Source organism: Caloenas nicobarica, chromosome 23 (assembly GCF_036013445.1).
Source record: "Caloenas nicobarica isolate bCalNic1 chromosome 23, bCalNic1.hap1, whole genome shotgun sequence".
NCBI classification, from domain to species: domain Eukaryota; kingdom Metazoa; phylum Chordata; class Aves; order Columbiformes; family Columbidae; genus Caloenas; species Caloenas nicobarica.
Genome location: NC_088267.1, coordinates 1,419,205 through 1,440,740, shown reverse-complemented (window position 1 = coordinate 1,440,740; position 21,536 = coordinate 1,419,205). Strand labels below are relative to the sequence as shown.

At 44.4% G+C, this 21,536-nt stretch overlaps 1 protein-coding gene across 1 annotated transcript; it reads left to right on the top strand.

The window, feature by feature from the left end:
- The first annotated feature begins 6,280 nt into the window (after window positions 1–6,280).
- On the top strand, window positions 6,281–20,029 carry MATN1 (matrilin 1). The gene is made up of 8 exons (XM_065650705.1): window positions 6,281–6,368; window positions 9,399–9,745; window positions 12,939–13,161; window positions 15,615–15,740; window positions 16,017–16,430; window positions 18,362–18,514; window positions 19,016–19,096; window positions 19,980–20,029. Exons 1-8 carry the CDS (start codon window positions 6,281–6,283, stop codon window positions 20,027–20,029), a joined length of 1,482 nt encoding a protein of 493 aa, XP_065506777.1.
- Window positions 20,030–21,536: the final 1,507 nt, after the last annotated feature.

Sequence of the window (21,536 nt, the reverse complement as noted above, 5' to 3'; positions counted from 1 at the left end):
TCTGATAAAATGTATAGATTTACTGTGAGTTTCCAGCCAGGTCAGGGTCTGAGTTCTAGACAGGAAGTGGTTTTGGTTTTCTGAAATGTTGGATAACTTGGCCAACACAAACTGAACCCAAGCTGTCCCAAGGCTGAAGTCAGATGATGGTGCTATCAATGCTGGTTTTAAAACTGATAAAAGACTCTTTTTAATATGCTACTGTTATACTGTTTGTTCTTCTCTAAACTGATTTGCTGATGTGAGTCTCTCCAACACAGGCTGAGAACCAATTCACACAAATATGCTTAATGCTGCTCCACAAATTGCTTTTTAATTTCCAATTCAGAGGAGAAACGAGCAGCAATTCTTTGATGTAGAGTGTAGATTGAGCTCATGACCTCAGCACTAGCAGAACAGATATGTAAGAGGGACGGGACCACCTTTAGAAGCAGCAGCATCTCATGGAGGTGGAGATGCTCCAGGATACCAAAGATGTTCATTAAATTACCTGACTGACTTTGTTTTTTTCCGTTCATCTGACCTGGAGCAAAATCTCCAGTGGAAAAGGGCTTTTTGCTTTGAGTGTCTGTGTATTTCATGTTGCTTTGAGTGCTGCTGCTTTGTTTGATTTCTTGTTCTTCTCCCGGGATTCTGGTGCCACCGCCTTCAGGTGCAGGAGACATGCCTCTCCCTCGGCTCTGAAAAAAAACAGCCAAACACACTTCACTGGAAGTGCTCCCATGCAACATTCACAGCCTTGTAGTCAAACGTCTGATGAACCTCTCCGCTGGTGGGAGATGTTTGCTGGTGAAGGTGACCAGTACAGGTTGCTCCAGCAATCCAGGACACACCTTTTTGTAAGAGGCCCTTTGACATGGAAACTCAGTAAAACTTCAGATTCTACAAATCCTCCTGGAGGTTTAACAGTGCCAAAGCTGGCAGAAAATACAGTGTCAGTAAAGCCTGGGGAGGATCAGAAACATTTTTCTAGTGCTGGCTTCTATCAGGCTTTGAAATGGCATCTGGAAACATGACGGAGCTCCCAGCAACTTGGCAAAAATGCTGCATAATGCAATAGGAACAACAGTGCTGAGAACCAGGCGGATGGAGTCATAGCGTCCGCTGTGATGGAAAGGTCTCTCCTATCCCAAGGGTATTCTGATGTTCGTGAGTGGGTATAAATAGACCTTGAAGAGGGCAAAGACAGCAAGTTGGCAGCGTTCCCTGGCATCTGCTCGAGCTGACGTGAGCCAGCGTGCCGCCTGGCGCTGCCGCGGTGGAGGGAATCCCGGGTGATGGATGTGTGGCGTTCCTCCAGCAGCCTGTCGCTGCCGACCACCCCGCACCACGGGCACTGTGCTGCCCTCCTTGCTCTCCTTGCTGTCTTGGTTCCTACTGATTTGAATGACATGTGTAAACCTTCCAGGATTCAGACTCTAGAGCGTGGGACAGGCACCGTTACAATTGCATAAATCAAGCACCATAAAAAAAGACAAGCTTTACTTTAGCTTTCCTGCAGACAGTTCATTAAGATAATTACTCATATCAGTTGAACGAAGTTGATGCAACTGCTGTCCCCGGTGGTGGGCCCAGAATGACAGACACTGGCAGTGTGGTCGTGCATCAGCCCAAATCCTTTTGCTGCCATTTACTTTCCATCTACACGCTCACCCGACAGGCCAGACACCCCCATGGACTCCAGTGAGGATCTCTCATCCATGTGTCTGCCCACATGATTTTTGTAATGTTTCTCCTAGTGAAACTCATTTTACAAAGCTGTTCCTCTTCTTGGATGATCCCAAAGCCTTTATTACTACTTTTTCCCACCTTCATCCTTTGTAAGGTTTGCCTTGGTCCTGCCGGTAGGTTGGCTCATTCACCTTAGCGAAAATGAGCCGCCCACACAGTGACCTTCATCTTTACAAATAATAAGTCTTATACCGCTGTCTTATACACGAGCTACCCAAAGTTTTGCAGGTGGTCAGCCCAGGAGGCCAGGGTGGGGATGCGGGCAAGGTTAACATGGCAAATAAAAAATGATCTCTCTGAAATCAATGTGACCCATAAAATACATAAACATCAACTAGCCATAAACAGCATTTACTATTTACAGCATCAGAGCACAAGGATGTTTGCCAGCCATTTGCAGCTTAAAGGATAAACAGCAGTTCTTTTGATCTTGAGTTGTCAAAAGGGTTGTTTTTAGAGCCATTCATTTCTCTTCAGTCTTTCACCTTTTACACCATTTGTTTTATGCTTTGCACTGATCTCACTGCTGTAAATAAAACTTTCGCAATACAGCGGTGGTGCAGTAAATATCCTTTCTGGTAATGAAGAGGGGTAGGAGGGACTGCACCACCCCCTGTCACAGACTGAAATAGAAACATCGTGGGGGTAAAATACAAGAATTGGAGCTTCGACTAAATGGCAGCTTTTGTCCACATTTCTCTGAGTATTTGAAAAATGGAGGTTGTGAATCCAGCTCAGAAACGCTCACACAGGAACATCAAAGGAAGCCTGAAAAAGACCAAAAAAAAAAAATCATTGAGTGTTTTGCTACACCTTGGAGTTTTCTCCAAGACTGGAGGGCAAGAAAACTGTATTTACTACTACTACCAGTTTTGTTTAGAATGAAATAAAAATCAACAGCAAACTACTCAAGATTTAGCTGTTTGTCCCTCTTTTTGCTCTGCTGCCTCAATCTGCGTGACTTAACCTCATCTCCAGACTCCTTCTAAGAAGTATTATGGTCCAGGGCTACAAACACTGTGCTTTTCTGTAAAGAGAAATCCAATACTTTAAATGCCTTCTGCTTGAACTCTCCTGGAAGTTTGGAAATGCCTTGAGGTCCCTGAAGTTTGATTTCTTTTTTCCGGCAGAAAACTTTCACATTGTTCTGGGTCATTCACATGGAAGCGCCTTAGGGACTGATTCATTTTGATTTTATCATTTTGGTTTGTTACAGTGTGAAATTTATACTAAGGTATTAAATGTAATAACAGTATGTTTATTGGAAATATGTAAATATGAAACTAAAATACAGTTTTAAAATAAAACTTGAGCAAAACAAATTGGAAAAGTAAAATGCCAAATTAAAACAAAGCATGTCTGCCTTACTGAAACTAAAATGTCATTTTTCTTGGTTTTTCCCATCTGATCTATATTCCTGTGAAATGTTGTGCATATAGTGATAGAGAAAGAATCTGCATTTATATAGTTTATGCCATCAGACTCACTTATGGCAGGGGTGGCACTGGGGGAGCTGGGAAGGTCCCTTCAACCCAAACTATTCTGTGAGTCTCTGATTCTATGATTCTATTATTCTATAAGTAAGGGACTGAGGTGCAAATCCCCGTTAGAAAAACCCATATGGGTGCACATGTTGTCTTTCACTGTCACATTTTTTACTTAATACAACACATCCATGTGCCTTTTCTCCTCCATCTGCACTCAGATAATAATACAATGGGACCATGGGTTTGGGTTAAAATCTCCCTGGCTGTACACAACAATTTCCCATCAGTCTGAAGCTTTTGATTTCAGCAGGAGCGAGGTGGGACCGGGATCTTCTGCTGACCATCGCGCAGTGGAAGGAAAGCGGGGAACTGGTATTTAAAACAAGCACTTTTTTAGTAAGGGGACATGGACTTGGATGTGTTTGAGGAAGAGGCAGAACTTCCTTGGGCCAGGACACATGAAGTCTGGAACAGCGGCTCTGCAGAACGGCAGGGCCGCCCTGGGGCCAGCACGAGACGTTAATGGTTTGTCTGTTTACGTTGCAACCAGGCTTGGGAAGAGCTTTAAATGTATATTTTCCTCTTGAAATATTGAATGCAGTGTTTTCACTTTTGGAGGCCTGGGGAAAAATTATGTTTCATATTTTAAAAATAAACACTGCTTTTACAGGGGTATAAATGCAGACCTATAGTACCCAGCACACCTTTGCCTCTCGCCTCATTTTCAAAGCTTTAATGTTGCTTGTGTGCCACAACCTCTACTAGTGAAAATATTCACCTGAAATGTATTTATCTTTCTTTGCTAATTAACAGCAAAATGACATAGAGAAACTTTATATTTTCTTCAACAAGAACAGCCATAGAGACTTCATTTACAGAGGGCTCTGAATGATCCCTATTCATGGCAGGCAGGTACTGTCTGCACCAAGAGATCCTTGTGTGCACGGCAGAGCGACAGGAGAAACCCCATCTTAGACAGGGCTGGAGGCAAAATCTCCCAGATTTTATGCTTTTCTTTCACTTTGTTCCCTCATAAATGTAGGAGTGTAGCTGTTCTATGCATTTGGGGAGCACACATATCTGTGTGCATATACCCAAGGATATCAGTTAATAGTATTTATACATATTAGCACTCATCTAAGTCCATGATGTGTCAATAAGGCTCTCCTCATTGGCAGCTTTAAAATAAAAAAGGCCTGGAAGTGGAGGGGGAGTTATGTGTCTGCATGTATGTGCACACGTACATATTTAAATACATGAACATGTATGTGCACACATACATATTTATATACATAAACACATACATGCAATCATGTTTATATGCATGTATGGTCACGTGTAAATATTTATGCATCCATCCACAGGTATAAGCATTTATACGTGAAGTTTTTATAATGGTCTCCTTGGGCTTGCATATGTATACATGAAGATCTGCATGTGTTTTCTAGACTAGATGGTAATCTGAAATTTTCACGTCCCGCACAGTGATTCTTTTAATACTGGGGGCTCTGAGATAACTAGCAAATAAAATAAGATGCCACCAAGCTTGGAAAAGGGCCCCAATGATAGAAAGAGGTGAAATGAGAGCAAAAAAAAAGCTCATCTGGAGCATTTAATCCTTATGGCTAAAGATTTCTGGCTAGCTCCAGAGATGGTGGAAAGCCTGTATGTACCTGGGAAGATAGCAGTGGGACAATCCATGCTGATTTTGCATAAGAACATAGCCATCTTTTAATACTTTAATTAACATTTTTAATGTAGAAAAGGTTAAGAATAGCCTGGCAACTTCACTAAGGACGGGCCCTTTTTTTCCTAATCAAAGAGCCTTTCTCCACAGGAGCTCTCAGTCTCTGCTGAAGCACTTTTGGAGTAAAGAGTGACTCTGGATAAGGGGAGAGAAACTGGGCTTTGAATTAAAGGTAGTTTGCCATGGCCCTGCGCTAACACGATGCAGATTAAATGGATGAGTGCTCCAAGGGTGTGTGGCTGCAAAGGTGTGCAAAGACTAATCCATCAGAGAAGGGCTTTAATCAACTGACAGTAATGTAATACAGTAGTTAAAAAAAATAAATAAAATAGATGCACTGCTTTGTGATGAACCCATCATTAAATTCATCTTACTCTAGTACCAAATCTCCCTGCTGTTCTTCCATAAAGAAAACATTGGATTTCTGCTCACTTGCAGCATCATCAGTCTTATCTGTTGATTTAGATTATTGGCTTTTTGTGGCAGGAGCTCTATGTCCCTTGTGTGTACAGACCTGAACGTTATGCCGTAAATAATAAATCAAACTTCTAATCTGTCTGTCTATCCCAAGTTTCTTGTCTATTTATCTAGTTTAGGCTACTGAGTTTGTTCTTTCCGTCCCTGCTCTCCTGCACAGGGGGCACAGCCTCATAGAAAAGTGACTGTTTCCCACAGGAAGAAATTTGGTTTGCATTGTACAGTTCAGCCCGTGCCTCCCCAAACCTTGCTCTCCTCTTCCTCCTGCAACCGAGCATTCACCTGCAAATTAAGCCAAAGAAGCAAAGCCCCCCCAGTCCCACAGGCTGGTTTCCAGCCCTGCACTTGGCAAACGTGGGGACTGAGAGGTGATTTGTGTGACCTTATTCCCGTGTCCCCCCTGCTCCCCGGGCTTTGCCAGAGGAAGGACACGAGCCTGACACACCGCAGACCATTTGCTTAATGTGGCAAAGCCCAGGATTTGCAGACGGGAGCTGGCGATTGGCAGGTTAAACCCAGTTCCCCAGGGCTGGTTTCACTGGTCCCACTGTTATGGTCCTGGATTCCCCACATACCAAACCCTCGCAGGTCTCTTTACAGCTTGGTGGAGCAATGAGGCCATTGTGGAGGGGCTGGGGGCCGGCAGGGCTGGACATCCTCCCTCTCCCCACCTTCATGCAATATTTTCTCCTTGTCCTTCTCGTCCCTCTCCCCTCGGTGCCCCCTCAACACGTGGCAGGGGCTGGCCCCATGCCTCCCTGAGCAAGGGCAGGTTAATACCTCCGGGCCAAGGCTCTTGCTTGCTACTCTGCATCCAGCCTCCAGCTCCTCCACAGCCATGGACAGGATTTTCTCTGCCTTGCTGCTCTCTCTGCTGCTCCTCCTCCAGAGCTACGGAGTTTATGGGGCACCTCCGCAGCCCCGAGGTAAGCAGGGAGCTCAGCGGTGGGATGTGTGGTGTCCGTCCTCTGTCTCCTTGCCACCAGCTTTCTTCGGGACTGGGAAGGAGATGAAGGAAAAAGAAATACCCAACATCAGTCAGGGAAGCAAAGGAGCTTTCTCAAATATTTTTCCAAGGCAGTAAAGCCTGGCGATGTGCTCGCATCTGCCTGTTGCTTTGCTTTAGAGAAGTAGTGGGAGGTGTGTACGGAGGAACAGCAAAGGTGGTATCAGGTCAGCCCGAGTTCCCAGTGTAGCATCAGCCTCGGGCTCACTGCTGTTGGCAGCAGGTGGCCGGGCAGGAGAAGGGCTCTCCTCCACCTTCTGCTCTCCACCTTCTGCTCTCCACAGCTCTGCAGGGGATTGGTTTTGCTGGGAGCTCGAGGAGGAGCTGGCCAGACACCCCGAGCTCTGGTTAACCTCACAGAGCAGGAACCTCTGGTCAGGTTGCTGAGGATGGGCTTTTCCTAGGTTTTACGTTATCCATATTTGAGCAAAATCCTGCTCTGTCTGTCTTTCCAAGGGGCGATGATCTGATGAGGGATGATCTGCCTGCTCTTTGAGGTTGCAGGTCTTTTGTCTGCAATTAGTGTCAGCAAGTATCCGGTAGTGAGGAAGCATCTCTCCTGTGCCAGGGGCAGGATGCTGCTGGAGAGGTGACCAAGGCAAAAATTATTGCTGGGTTTTAAAAACACTTGAATGATCTTATGATGATGCATAATTCACATACCTGGGCAGATTGACAGTTGTAAAACAGGTGTGACAGTGACTGCAGTCCGAGCTGTTGCGTATGAAGGGGAGTTTTCTGCTATACTGACCAGTTTCTCCTCAGTAATTTGGAAAGGAAGAGTTATAATATCTTTGCTGCAGAACCACTAAGCACTGCTAAAGTCAGGAAACTAAACAGATCAGCTGTTCAGCTTAGCTCTACCGTGAGCGATTGCTATTTCTAAAATAAACACCTTTTAATTCTGAGTTATGAGACAGGTTTCCTGTTCTTTTAAAGAACATGGCAAAGATGCCTTAAGAAATATTTTCTGCTAAATCAGTGCATGAAGTTCAGCTGTTTCTGAATAACTTCAAGTGCGGACATTTTTAAAAACAGAGGAGGAATTTATTTCTGGTTTAATTCAACTTTAAAATAAACTACACTGAGTCCAGATGCCGTTCAGAGCCCTGACTGTCACCTGCTGGAGTCACCAAGGCCTGTCCTGCAGACCCGGAGCTGTGGCTGAAATCCCAAAGCTCCCATCTGATATCGCATCTTTTCTCCTCATTTCTACGGAATATACTTCATTGTCATAAAAAGAGGTTAAAAATGTTATTTAGGGCAAAATCACAGGGCTTCCATTAAATATAGATATATATACTTAAAAACTACTATTGGATCCAACTGTTCCTAGGGAAAAAATACAAAAAAAGGTTTTTTCCTTGATTTGTCACTGAAAACAAAGGTGATGCATTAGCTACAGTGGCAAAGAGGAATCTGCACTTTATTCCTGAAGGAACAGATTGCAAGGATTTGAGCCTTTCTCTATACCATCATTTCTCATCTGCTAAATGGGCATAACCACCCCCTGGTAAAGGGGTAAATGGACAGACAACTATGTTTTTCCTTCCTATGCACTGAATTATTGGTGGCACAGCAATAGTCACCCCCATGGGAAAAGGTTATACTGCATTTTAGTGGAAACTAGAGTATCTGACAAAGCAAGCACTGCCTGCTGCCCTTCCACACACAGCAGCTTTAGAGAGACCTTTCTGGGAGCCAGAAGCAAATTCAGCATTAGTGTCTCTCAGACAACTAACCTGGTTATATTCTTTATGGATATATCACAGGGTATTTATTTTCATCTGTCTGAAAGACTGATAGCTTCCTTAGATTTCACACTGAGGACTAGCTATAGTATTTATGTCATAATTTGGAACAGATTTGTTGGCCCAAAAGCTCACATTTAAAAATCTGTCCACAGAAATCTCCTTTATGATATAACCTATATCATCCCTCTCTGCAGAAATCAAATATTAACAGAGCACTTGATGCCCCTACAGAGACAGGCTAAATGATAGAAAAAAATTAAAAGAACAGAATGCCGTAGATCTGGTGGGGAAAATGGGACGATTCATTTAGAAAATAATAAAAAATATCAGTCCTTTTTATGTTTTGCCACAGTTGAAAATCAGGATGGAAAACAGCATGCAAATGAGAAACAAAAAACAAATCCCTCAGCTCTTTGCATTGCTGGTGCTTCCTGTTTATACCATTTACTTTTTACAGTGGATATTCACGTCTTACTGTGGGGTTGTAGAGATTAACTATCAATTACGTGGCTCTACACTTCTCCATTGTATTCTCCCTCACCAGCTCACAGAAATAAAGCAGCACTCATCTTTGCTGTGTTATAGTGTTACATTATTAGTGCCACTAGCTGAAAAACACAAAAGTGGTTCATGTTATGTTCGTTCGTTAATCTGAGCATTTTGATTCATGACTGAACCTGAACTTCTGAGTTTCCTGCCTGGTTCTGGTCATGCATGATGAAGATATAATCTCATTAATGAATCTCCATGTAGATTACTTATCAGTGTCCAAATGCAATAGCTCCTTTTGAGACCTTGTTTGATGCAGAAGTGCACACACCAGCTTTAGTTCTCAGCTCTATTCCTCCCTGCACGCTGCTATAAGTGAATTAAGTTTCACGTAGACATTAGCAATAGCCTGGGGTTACAAGTGGGTAACCTGTTCCCTGAAGCGCAGCGCTGGTATCTCATCAGCTCCTTCAGCAGCACGTTGTCACCCGGTAACTGTGCTTTTCTTACAGACACTTTCCTACGAAAGGAAAAAGAACATTCAGAACTATTAGGTTAAAGTGGTCTCACTGGGCTGCTGAGCCAGGCAGAGAAAGGATTGAAGCTTGCAGGTCCTCTACCTTCAGCTGCTGCTCCAAGACCACCCTCTCCCTCCTAGTATACTTTTCTCCCCTTTTATTTTTCTCGTCCCTCCTTACCCTTTCCAGGCACGCTGTGTAGAACCAAACCCACCGATCTGGTGTTCGTCATCGACAGCTCTCGAAGCGTGCGCCCACACGAGTTTGAGAAAGTCAAAGTGTTCATGTCCCGGGTGATCGAGGGGTTGGACGTGGGCCACAACTCCACGCGGGTGGGTGTGATCAATTATGCCAGCGCCGTCAAGAACGAGTTCTCCCTCAAGACCCACCAAACCAAAGCGGGGCTTCTGCAAGCGGTCCAGAAGATAGAGCCGCTCTCCACTGGGACCATGACCGGCCTGGCCATCCAGTTTGCCATTAGCCGGGTTTTTAATGACTCTGAAGGGGCCAGGGTGAAGTCTCCCAACTTTAATAAGGTAAGGAAATTATCTATTTCTTCTGTGCTCCTTTCTTTCATGTGGCTCATCATGGAGTGGTTGGAAAAATCCAAAAAGGAGGAATGATTATTTTCTCTTTGCTTTGAGTGTGGTGAAACTTCCATAAACATTGGACACAGTCCTCGCTCCTTCACACAGCAGAAATCCAGCAAGACCTTAGGAAAAATCTGGGCTGTGACTGTCAACCACATGGGACACTGGTCAAAGCATCACAAGATCATTCGGTCTTGCTGTGCTCTGTGCAGCAAATGTCACCCCAGGACAGGGAAAAGCACTATTTGTTGCTGTAGCAGCTCAGAGAAAAGTCTGTTTATACCTTTATCAAGAACTACAGGGGTGCCCAATTACTTTTATCTTTCCTTTAAGAGGAACAACAACTAGATTGTCAAATTACTGAGAAAATCAAGGGCTTATTCAACTTTGTACCCAATTCCCCTTTCAGTGCTGCTACAGCATTCACCTTACACACTGCATAATGAGACACAGCCACCTCGTTAGCTGCTGGATTGCCTACACATGGCAACCCTGAAGTGTGAGTACCTAGGGATGCCTGCGAATACTCTGGTGTCTTAGTTAACCAAGAATAAATTGTGTCGTGAGAACATGGGGGATTTCTATATGACAGAAGTAACACAAGAAAGTTAGGCACTCACAGGAAAATTAAATGTGATGCTTGACCTTGAAAAGCAAAAGTTTGTGAGTTTTCTCAGGGCGAAGCTGGAGACCCTGCTCAGCTATTGGAGACAGCAAAAGCCTTCACCTTTTCTTAATTCGTGTCCCATGGCCACCTGCTGGGTCCAGCACGGCCCCGTGCTGCAGAGCAGGGTCAGCATCTCCCGGCGGCAGCTGCTCCTTTCCCCCAACCTGTCTCTGCTCTTTGTCAAACGAGGCACACGCCAGGGCTCTCTGCTTTTTAAATGAGACAAGGTTGTAACACAGAGAATTAGAGAGACCTTGTGACTGCAAATCATTTGGAGGTAGGTTTAAAGGATGGGGTATTTTCACACTGGAACTCACTGCATCAGATTGACAGGGAGGGCAAAAGTCTGGGGCGGAGTCCTAAGAAAAATCAGAATCTCCTAATTATCAAGATAACTACATATGATAGCAAGATTACTTTATACATGTTGGATTTTTACACTCTTTCTGTAAGTGCCTGGTCCTGATCAAGGTCACAGGCATGTTCCCTGGCTGGTTGGTGCTTGGTCTGATTCGCCGTTAATGTTCATTTTAGCCATGGGTTCACTGATTAATTCCCGATTTCTGATCCAGACTCTTTGTACCCGGAAGTTTTGTTTTCTCCAACAGCAGGTCAGAAAGCATCATGAATTCTGAGTGCTTTAGAGTAGATTTTCACACAGATGCATCATGAAGATCTTTCCCATCAGATCCAGGTGTGGATCCTGGGTTGTATCTGAGCCTCAGGCCTATGTGAAGATGACACGAAGAACCAAAGGAACTGATTAAACTTGGAGAATCACTATATTTAGACAAAGAAATGCCAGGAGGACATGCAACACCTCCATCCTGTGACAAACGATGCAAGGAAGATCCACAGCTACTGACAGAAACCTGTTCGTAGGGTGGTGTTGCTCGCGGAAGCTGCTTGATAGTACAGCTTGTCTGCTGACAGGTTGGCTTTTGATAAGCTCTAATTGGCAGCCCCCGTCTCGGAGCTGCTGGAGGATGCAGCAAGCAGAGCCGTGAGCCTGCAGCGAGCGGCTGAGCCGAGGGCTCTCTCTCCTGGCAGAACGCACGGTTGCACGGCTGGCTCTGCACCCCAGAATTTTTTGTTTTGTAGCGCTTAGGAAGTGCAGGTAAACATCTGAACTCACAGACCTTCACCAGGTTGAAAAGCTCTACTTTTTTCCAGGTTCGCCCATCTTTTGCATAGAAGGAAAGCTCTGCATGGGGCAGCAGATTTAGTATTGCGGTGTTATCCCTCACTGAAGGGTGGGCAGAGGGGGAAGGACCCACTTTATCTGCATGGCCAAGGCCCCTTGGACACATGGAGCAGGGAATCCCACCACTGACCTTACCTGAGATGGCATTTTTCCACCTGAGGATGTAAAACAGCCACCACTGTCCTAACCGAGCAGTTGGTGGGTCTGTTTTTATCTTCAGAAAGGTGGAGAGCATCTAAGACATAGAGGAGAATAGCAAATGATGCCTTAATGATCAGATCAAACTCATTCAAATTCACTGTTGCTGCCAGATGGATTTTTTTTCTGCCTTTTTCTTTTGATGTTTCTTTACTTTCTGTATTACTAAGGGCATTTGCCTGTGATGTGGAGTTTTTTTCTGTTTAACAGCTCACCTGCTCCGGCTGATTATATTTCTCCATACTGCATTACATCCCAATCAGTGGCTTTGGAATTGACAGCTGTGTCACAAGAAAACAGTTGTAAGAAAAAGTGGCAGGAGTTGAACTGGCAAAGAACAAAAACGAAGGTTTTCTGAGAAGGTCACTTATCAGAAGAAAAATAAAGAGGAAAATGGACAATCTAGCAACAGGAGCAGGACTCTTGGAGGCTTTCAACTATTTCAGGGGTCCATCTAAACCAGGGTGAAATCCAGTTCCCACTTAAATCAGTTGTCATTTTAATGCTGGTGTTAGTAGGGTTAGGATTTCAGCTCTGTTATTTGTTGTGGACCAGGGAATCAGAAATCACGGCAGGCACGGACACACACTGTCACCTTAGGCAGATCTTCCCCTCTCTCTGCTTCAGCTTCTCCATCTATAAAATGGGAGACAGTCTTCATCTTATGATGTTTCCATGAGATTTCCTGAGATTTTTAAAGTCTCATACTGAGTCAGAGTTGTCCTTAGCATCATGAAGATAGTTTGGTTTGAGCATTAGTTTGCATATGAAGAACACAACCTTTACTTTGGTTTCCTGAGGGGTGAGATGCACCAGTTTTCCCTTAATTAAATCAGTCAGGTCCCTGGCAGTTTCACCTTTCCAGCTCAGGAAGAAACAAACCTCATCTAGAAGAATGTCTTGTGTGATCTCAGGAAGAATGGGAAGAGAGAGAAGAAGGGGTGGCCTTTCCTTTTTCTTTAATTTTAGAAAATACAAAGCCTTCTATACTAATCCCGGCTGTTCCACAAGCAATAGTGATATTAATGCCCATCCAAGCATACACCTCGTCTCTGCCCTCCTCTACGTAGGTGGCGATTGTTGTGACCGACGGACGTCCCCAGGACGGAGTGCAGGACGTGTCGGCAAGGGCCAGAGCAGCCGGCATCGAGATCTTTGCCATCGGGGTTGGCCGGGTGGACATGCACACGCTGCGGCAGATCGCCAGCCAGCCCCTGGATGATCATGTGGACTACGTGGAGAGCTACAGTGTCATAGAGAAGCTGACCCACAAGTTCCAAGAAGCTTTCTGTGGTAAGTCCTCGCCACAGCCCCTGGGTTCCTAGCCAAGAGCTGCAGGTGGCTGCCAGCAAGAGTTTCAGGTGGAAGTTGTATGTGTGATCGTCCTTCATCCATCTGCTTCCTTGCTCCAAGGATTTGGGTCTGCAGCAGCACGCAGCAGTATGGAAGAGAGATGCTCTTTGAAGTTGCCTTTCAAGAATTTCAGGTTTTGTTTAGAGAATTTCAGGTTCCAGTTAAAAAGTCTCCAGACTTCATCGGCACAGAAGAGTTTAGAAACGTGACCCATGTGCTCCCCGAGTCATTGAAACAGAACAGAGAAAATGTGATCTTTATACAGCTAAAATCATTCTCTTTGTGTTTAAGTCTATATGGGCAGTTCTGAGAATCTGTCTTGTAATTTCCCCCACTAGTATTGTCTTCTGAATTCCCAGTTCAGCAAGACATGGTCTCATGAACCGCCTTTGCCTGACTCTGCTGTTGTTTTCGCAAGCCTTGTGAGGCAGAAAACTCTCCTGGCTGGTGCAGTATCTAATGCCTTTCTACACCGTATGTAAAAAGAGCCTGACTATCCTACAAACGCATATCCACTCCTATACAAAGTGGTGAACAGAGTGAGAAAGCTTTATTACTTTCAAACGTACCCACAAGACTGTAGGAGGTGGTCTATAAATACCCATTTTATGTGTCAGCAAGAGAGGCCTGGGGGTTTCGCACGCCCATCCCATCAAAGAACAGACGTGTGGCAACACTCTTTAAAAGGTGTGATACACCACGGTGCCTATGGCAAGGCACTGCAAACACATACACACAGATGGACCCATAAAACTCCCCGAGACCAATTTCTTCAAGAGGTGTAAAATCTCATGCTTCAACTTTCAGGTTGAAAATGATTGGGGTGAGCAGCTTTTCATCAAGGAAAACTTCTTCCTCTGTAGGAAGGAGCAAAATTTTGAATCTAAAGTGAGTCATGTATTACAATCAGGCATCACTGCACCAAAAGCTCATGAAAGATGGGAATAAATACTTCATACTAAAGAGGGGATAGAGACAAAATTTGAGGAGGTGGAATCCAGGCTATGAATATTTGTAGAAGCTTGTGTTGGCTGCCTTGGAGTCAGGAGTCAGCCAGAGATGGAGAGGCCTGAAAACGTGTTTTGAAGTTCTGGTGTTGGTGTCATTCAAAAAGATAAAGAGAAAAAAATCCTTTCTGTGCCTTGCTTTTCAAATTCGTAACATGCACATGACAAAGTTCTCCCCATGATAAAAACCCTCAGAGATGCATCCGAGGGAAGCGCTGTGCTAAGGATCAATATCGCTAACAGAGGATAGCACCATATTAACTGCCAAGTGGGCTGTTATCGCGCTATGCAAGCAGCTGCACAAAACCGCCCTTGGAGATGTACCCAAACACCACCTGCTAGTGCCAAGCACGGTTTGTGGGTTCTGACAGCAGGAAGAACCGTGCAGCACTGGCCAAGCTGTTTCCCATAATGCTCAACAAACACACGGGGAAAGGGAGACCCCAGTAGGACTTCAGAGAACACAACCCGAGAGCCATCTGCATGGTTAGTAATATTCCGAATTATACGAGCTACATATCTGCTGGAAAGATCTAGCAGTGCTGGCACAATATGCAGACATGTGAATTGGGAAGGCCAGCAGATGTACAAAACGCGTGCAGAGCGGAACACAAATAACTTGAAATAATCAGTTTGGAAGACTTTGCGCCACCTCCCATCATTACAACAGAACCAGAAATGCTCAGTTTTCTCCACACATTTCCCTGGTATTTGTAAATGAATTGCTTCAGCCGGATCTGTTTGCTTTTGAGTTTGTTTTCCACCGTCATTGCTGTCGCTGTGACAGTGCTGTCAGTCACCGGATGCTGCTGGCTCACACTGCTGCAATTTAGCTTCTGTTTGCTCAGCATCTCAGGAGTCAGACCCAGGTTAAGATCAGCAGGCAGAAATGTTTGTAGATTGCGATTCTGAAAGCTGCACGTGCAAGGGTAGCTCTGAAGTGAATTCCAAGTATGTTTGCACACGAATCCCATCCAGAAAAGACAACTGTACATGAGGCTGAGCTCACTAATCATAATTGTACTACATAGCTGGAAAAAAATGGGTATTGGCCAGCCCAGATGGTAGGTTGGAAACTCAATCTCAAGCAGCAGCTTTGGAGAGTGAAGTGTATTGTGATATGCGCAACAGACAGATGGTTTTTGCCCTACTTACGGAGACTATTTCTAGTCCTGGCTGTGCCTTGGAGTCTGGAGACTTGTGAAAATTTCTCCCTGCCTCTTCTATTTCAGCCACTATCCAAGAGTAATGACTTTGTCTTGCTGCAGTGTGGCTTGAGTTATCATTGAGTTTATGGGACAGATACGTTTGTGGATGAGCCCACTAGGCTCTGGGTTGAGAGGCCTTCACATGGTCTCTTGTTTTAATCTGCTCCTTCGCTTACAGTGGTGTCGGACCTGTGTGCCACTGGAGACCACGACTGTGAGCAGATCTGCATCAGCACCCCAGGAGCGTACAAGTGCGCTTGTAAAGAGGGTTTCACGCTGAACAACGACGGGAAGACCTGCAGCGGTGTGTAATGATTTTCATTTGCACTGAGCCGAGCTGTGATCTGCAGTGGTGTGGTGGGGATAGTATTGAGACAGGGTGGATGTGTCCTGTTCAGAAAAGGAAACCATGCATTTATAACCACGAAATATTTTGAAAACATCAGTGTGAAGTGTTGTTGAGGATTGATTGAAGCTATTTCATTAGCAATAAAATGAAATTAGGGTTATATTTTCCTATACGATTAATTGAGGTCTCAGTTGCTGTCTTCTTTCACCCTCTTCTCATATTTTGCTTCAGCTTGCAGTGGTGGGTCAGGATCTGCCCTGGATCTTGTTTTCCTGATCGATGGCTCCAAGAGTGTGCGGCCTGAGAACTTTGAGCTGGTGAAGAAATTTATTAACCAAATTGTGGACTCCCTAGAGGTGTCAGAGAAACAGGCCCAGGTTGGCCTGGTTCAGTACTCCAGTTCTGTCAGACAAGAGTTTCCACTGGGGCAGTTCAAGAACAAGAAGGACATCAAAGCAGCAGTCAAGAAGATGGCCTACATGGAGAAAGGAACCATGACAGGCCAGGCTCTGAAGTACCTCATTGACAATTCCTTTTCCGTCATCAATGGAGCTAGGCCTGGTGTCCCCAAGGTGGGCATAGTCTTCACTGATGGACGGTCACAAGATTACATCACTGATGCTGCGAAGAAAGCCAAAGACTTAGGTAGGTCTCCTGATTTCTCAGTGGCCTGTTTCTCCCTTGGACCAGGTACTGCATCTACTGTCAACCTAGGTATGACTCTTTTCCCAGAGATGTCTCTCACCTAGGATGGAAACAGGTTCCTATAGAATCATTTTGTTGAGATGTTGCCTGACTATCCCTGCACATTCACAGAGAACTTGGAGCAACTCTGGCTGGGGTCCAGATGAGTATTCGTCTGCCTGCAGCTGGTTTTCATTCCCACAGCCCCTCCATAGTCTTTGATCTAAGTCTGCTGGAGGTCTCTCTGCTGGGTGGGATGGAGTTTCATGTATTTGGTATGGGATGCACAGTGTTCTAGCGTGATTCACATAAATGTGAAGGGAACCGCAGGGAGAAGCTGAGGATTTGTCTGATGTTGGTAATGGAAGGCAGGTCAACATCAGTGGCTCTCGTGGCAAAGACGACCAACAGAGAGCCCCTTGGAGAAAAACAGGAGTTGTAGGGACAAGAGTGTGGCTTGTCTGTGTCAGCCTTAAGGCCTGGTAGAGAAAAAGAAGAAATAAAACAACAAACAAAGCAGAAACACAGATTAAGGGAGTTGCTATGGACTCCCTGTCCAAATTCCAGACATACCCAGACACACTAATAAGAAACTTTCTTTGGCTTCTACTGGAATATTAAAAGCGCACAGTGGCTACATATTGATAAGTTTATATGTCTAAACACCGTGAAGTATAAACATCTTGAGATCTGCCCCTTTGCTGACCTGCTGAACAAGTTCCCAGTCTCCTGACATCTCTGTTAAATGGATGCAGCCCATGTGAATTCACTCATGAATTGCTAAATTCTTTACTTCCTTTTAACTTCAGTCTCAACCACTAGATGGGACTAAGGGCTAGCACATAATAATAAAGGTCAGGTACGAGCTCATGAGAAGTTGATGTTTACAAAGCAAGCTGACATGTTATGTGGATATTCTGCTCTTATGAAACAAAAGGTCTTTATAAGCTGTATCCATAGAATTTATTACTCTGTGATAATAATAATTTACACCTTGTTTCTTCCTCCTCTCTTGTCCCACCAGAGAAATCTCCAATGTCTGCTCATAAGTTATTTCACTGGGATAAATAACACGGTGTTGTAACTCCAAACATGTTCCTTGAGTTGAACTTTGGAAAAAAAAATTAAAAATAAAAACCAAAATGGACACATCCAGAGGTAGAAAGACAAGGCAAGAAGGGAGGAGGGGAAAGCATTACCAGTGTCTGAACACGGACAAGTAGAGACAAATCTTTTAAAACAGGGGTTAACTAGCATCACCACTCAAGTCAATGAGAAAACTGCAGTTCTGTTCGATAGAAACAGGTTTAAGCCAGAGGTGGCCAGTCAGTCTCTTGGCAGTGAAGCACAGAACCCGGACGTGTTCTTAGCGCACAGTACGCGTTGCCCTTGACAGACTATGAGTTGTAATTTTAGAAAGAGATTCAGCTACAGTTTTGCTGAACCACAGATCTCCATTGCACAGGGGACTTCGCCACTACATCGGCTGATGAATAGCGACTGCGGGTTCTTTTGAAAACTTCCACTGTTTCCTTTTGCTGTATTATCGCTTCACTATTAGTTGGGTGCATGATCCTGCCACGGTGTTATGATCATCTGTCCTTTCTTGTAGCTCCAAAACATTCTTCTTGTGGTGATGGTTGTAATTGTCTGGATAATTCTAGTAAGACTTTCCCTGAAAAAAATATTTTGGAACCCTGGTTGACCTGGTTGGAATAAATCTATAATAGTAGTGGGTAAAGGGGTTAATTTCCCAGTTAATTTCCCACCTCTGCTGTGTGGAGACCATGGGTTGAGAAGGCGAGCGAGGATGTACAAACTGACAGGGGGTTGGTACCAGAGCTGCAAGTTGCTCCACACTTGTCCAACTGAGAGGTTCCTGTTGCTCGCAGGTTTTAGGATGTTTGCTGTGGGTGTCGGCAACGCAGTCGAGGATGAGCTGAGGGAAATTGCTTCAGAACCAGTAGCAGAGCACTACTTCTACACGGCTGACTTCAGAACCATCAGCAAGATCGGGAAAAAGCTACAAATGAAAATCTGCATTGGTGAGAGTGGAGGGTTGGGGAGAAGGGGGGATTTAGTCACAGGATTTGAAGGCTGGAAGCAGGAGGACAAAAATGCCTCTTCAAATGGATGTTGTGAACAGCTCTCTGTTCCTGCTGTATCGACTTTGCAGGGTACCTGGAAGGATCAGGAGACATCAACCTTTTGGGTGGTTTCCGGAACCACAACCACCCCTACTCCTCATCCATCTCCCCCGCTCACAAACTGCCTTCTCCTTCTCTCTTCCTCCCCCCTTTTCTCTCTTCCTCCTCCTGTAAATAACATGAGTCTAAAAATTATATCTATATATTAAAAAAAAAAATTACCACAGTTATTTTAGATTTTTGTTTTGAAGGAATCACGTGCCTCATATGAAATATTGGCACTTTGCAACGCTCCTGAAGAAAACAAGAATTGCTTTGTTTCACTTGTCTCAGTGATTTTGATTTAATCCTCTTTTTTGTGTGCCACTTAACTCATTTTCTTGATGCTCTGATCCACAGAGGAAGATCCATGTGAATGTAAATCTATCGTGAACTTCCAGACAAAAGTAGAAGACCTCATAAATTCACTGCAGCAGAAATATATCCTTTGGAAGACATCTTTGTTCAGAGCTCAGTGGGTTGGGTTGTGCTTTCTGGAGGCGATATTGGGGAAAGTCTACTTGTGGGGGAAGGAGGTTGGGTAGGTGTTCAGGAAGCTGGGAAACGAGACAACTTTCACGGAATTGCTCGCTGCAAATATCTCTGGGGAGCTGGATCTCACCTGAGTTTGTAGGATCGCATCCTGCCATGTTGGGCCCTGTCATACTGCGCTAAGGTGTGAGCAAGATTCAAACTTTGCATGGGAAGAGAAATTACTGAAACCTTGGGGTGGCTCACACAGGGTTAGGGAGATTTTTCATTACTGAGAATAAGGGAGAATATAATTTTTAAAGCTTTATCTATGTCAGTTGCACAGTTTATTTTCTACTCTTCAACTCAAATTGATTAAAATCCATGACTTATCTTATGCAAAAGGTCAGAGTAAATCAGTAGTTCTCACCCAGTGGGTTGCTGCTCCCAGGCACATCATGAAAAGCAATTAGTGAGAAGAGCAGAAAATTGCGACACACCGTATAACTCTAAGAAAAGCTCTCTGCTCTGCTCTTCATGCAGCCCATGCTGCTCAAGGTCAGGAATTCCCTGTCAACCACTCAAAACATACTCCATTCCCACATTTTTTCCTCTTCCTTTAATAGTAAATTTATAGATGCCTGTGAGTATGTGTGCATGCATGAATATTTTCTACCTTCGATAAAAGTTCTTAAACCTGAGCAGCTCTGGAAATGCCAGAGCAGATGATGACAACATTCCTGTGCTACCTGCTCCCAGTGAGGTGGCTCCCTCCATCATCTGTTCTGCAAGCCAGGGGGCTTGAGCCATGAATCATTTACGTGTCATTTCTTCGCCCTTAACTCTTGCTCACTGGAAGCTGTGGCAAAAAGGATCGAAGCCCTGGAGAACAAGATCATCTGAGATCTGAAAACAAAATGATTTCCCTCCCTAACGTAACCAAACTAGAACTCCTTCACTCGTAACAGAGGGCGGCTCAGTCGCAGTGCTACGGCCAGCTTGCATTTTTATTAAGAGTCTAGTCTACCTGCATTTGTTTAAAAGGGAAGAAGTATAACAGTAGAGCAGACATTGTATAATGGGCAGAGCACTGTGTGTGACTGAGACCATGCTAATGTTTGTTGCATCGTATAGAGTGCATATATTAAAAAAAAGATATTGAAATATTTGTTTTTGATTTAAAGCTTAATATATATATGTGTTAATAAGTACTTGATTATGAGTTCTGTGAATCCTCACTGTATTCTTCTGCATCTTTTGTTTCTATGCACGAGATAATTTAATTTAAAAGTCAAAGTGACTTAAAATCAACTCAGATGCTGGGTGTAAAACATCAAAGCCGCCGATCAGCTTATTATTGTAAGCATGACGCATTTGTCAGTAAGTAGGTGAAATATAGTAATGATCTCTTGAGTGTGCAATGCAGGCGACATAGGATAGGATGCTGCTGCTAGTTGGGTTTATCTATAGCTGCTGTACAGTACAAAAAGGGAAAAGCTCAGCTTTCCTAGCCAGTGAATGCTCTCACTATGTCTCAGTGAACTAGCGCCTGAGCTAGACCTGCTCTGGGTAAGTCCTGACAACATGCAATGAGCCAGCGGCTGTGGCTCCGCACAGCGCAAGGCAGGGCTGTGACCACCAGCCCCAGGAGATGTGCTCCTGCTCCTCAGCTCTCTGCTCTCCACATCCTCAACCCAACCTACAAAACGTCATTAGAACCTCAATTACACGGAACTGCTGCTGGAGCTGCTGCCGATGGAAGCGGCGCCTCCATCACCACCATGACCAGGGGCTCACCAGCTCCTTCCTCATCCCACGCCTCGAAGCACCTTCAAAGCCAGAAAGTTCATCTCAGCACCTTTCAGACTCTTCTTCTGTTCCTGGATTCCCAGCACTGGCAAGACAAAAACGCGACGCGGGCTGGGAGCATCTCACGCTGCCTGTCTCCTACAGCTGTAGCCTGGCTAAACGTGGAGCCGAGAGGCCGTGTCTGTTCACGGCACGATGGTGCACCGTTGAATGTGAGCACAAGGGCTTGAGTTTGGAGGGGCTTTTTATTTTTATTTTTTTGTATCAAAATATTTATACTTGAGACTACGTGAAAAGCTTTTCAGAATAACTTGGCCTATTCAGAAATGTCACCATAGCAGATGTGTTTTGGGTGAATATTAAAAGTTTGCTGAAAATTTTAAAAGGGAATTTAATTTATTTATTTGTGTAAGCTTTGGGGTAGTTGCCTGAAAACATCACCTCTTTATAGTCTTTTTAGTGGGTAGGAAACCCTCCATCTTATTTCACAGCCTTTTATTTCAATGGAAGAGAAGAAATAGTTCCACAGAGAAACTGAGACACTTCTCAAAACAAAAAACACCTTTTATGGCAAAAAATGAATTAGCATAGTCTTGGTCTT

Coding starts and splice junctions, on each gene's coding strand:
- MATN1 (XM_065650705.1), top strand. CDS start 6,281: ATGGACAGGATTTTCTCTGCCTTGCTGCTCTCTCTGCTGCTCCTCCTC. Junction 13,162..15,614: donor GTTCCAAGAAGCTTTCTGTG/GTAAGTCCTCGC, acceptor CTTCGCTTACAG/TGGTGTCGGACCTGTGTGCC. Junction 16,431..18,361: donor GAAGAAAGCCAAAGACTTAG/GTAGGTCTCCTG, acceptor TGTTGCTCGCAG/GTTTTAGGATGTTTGCTGTG.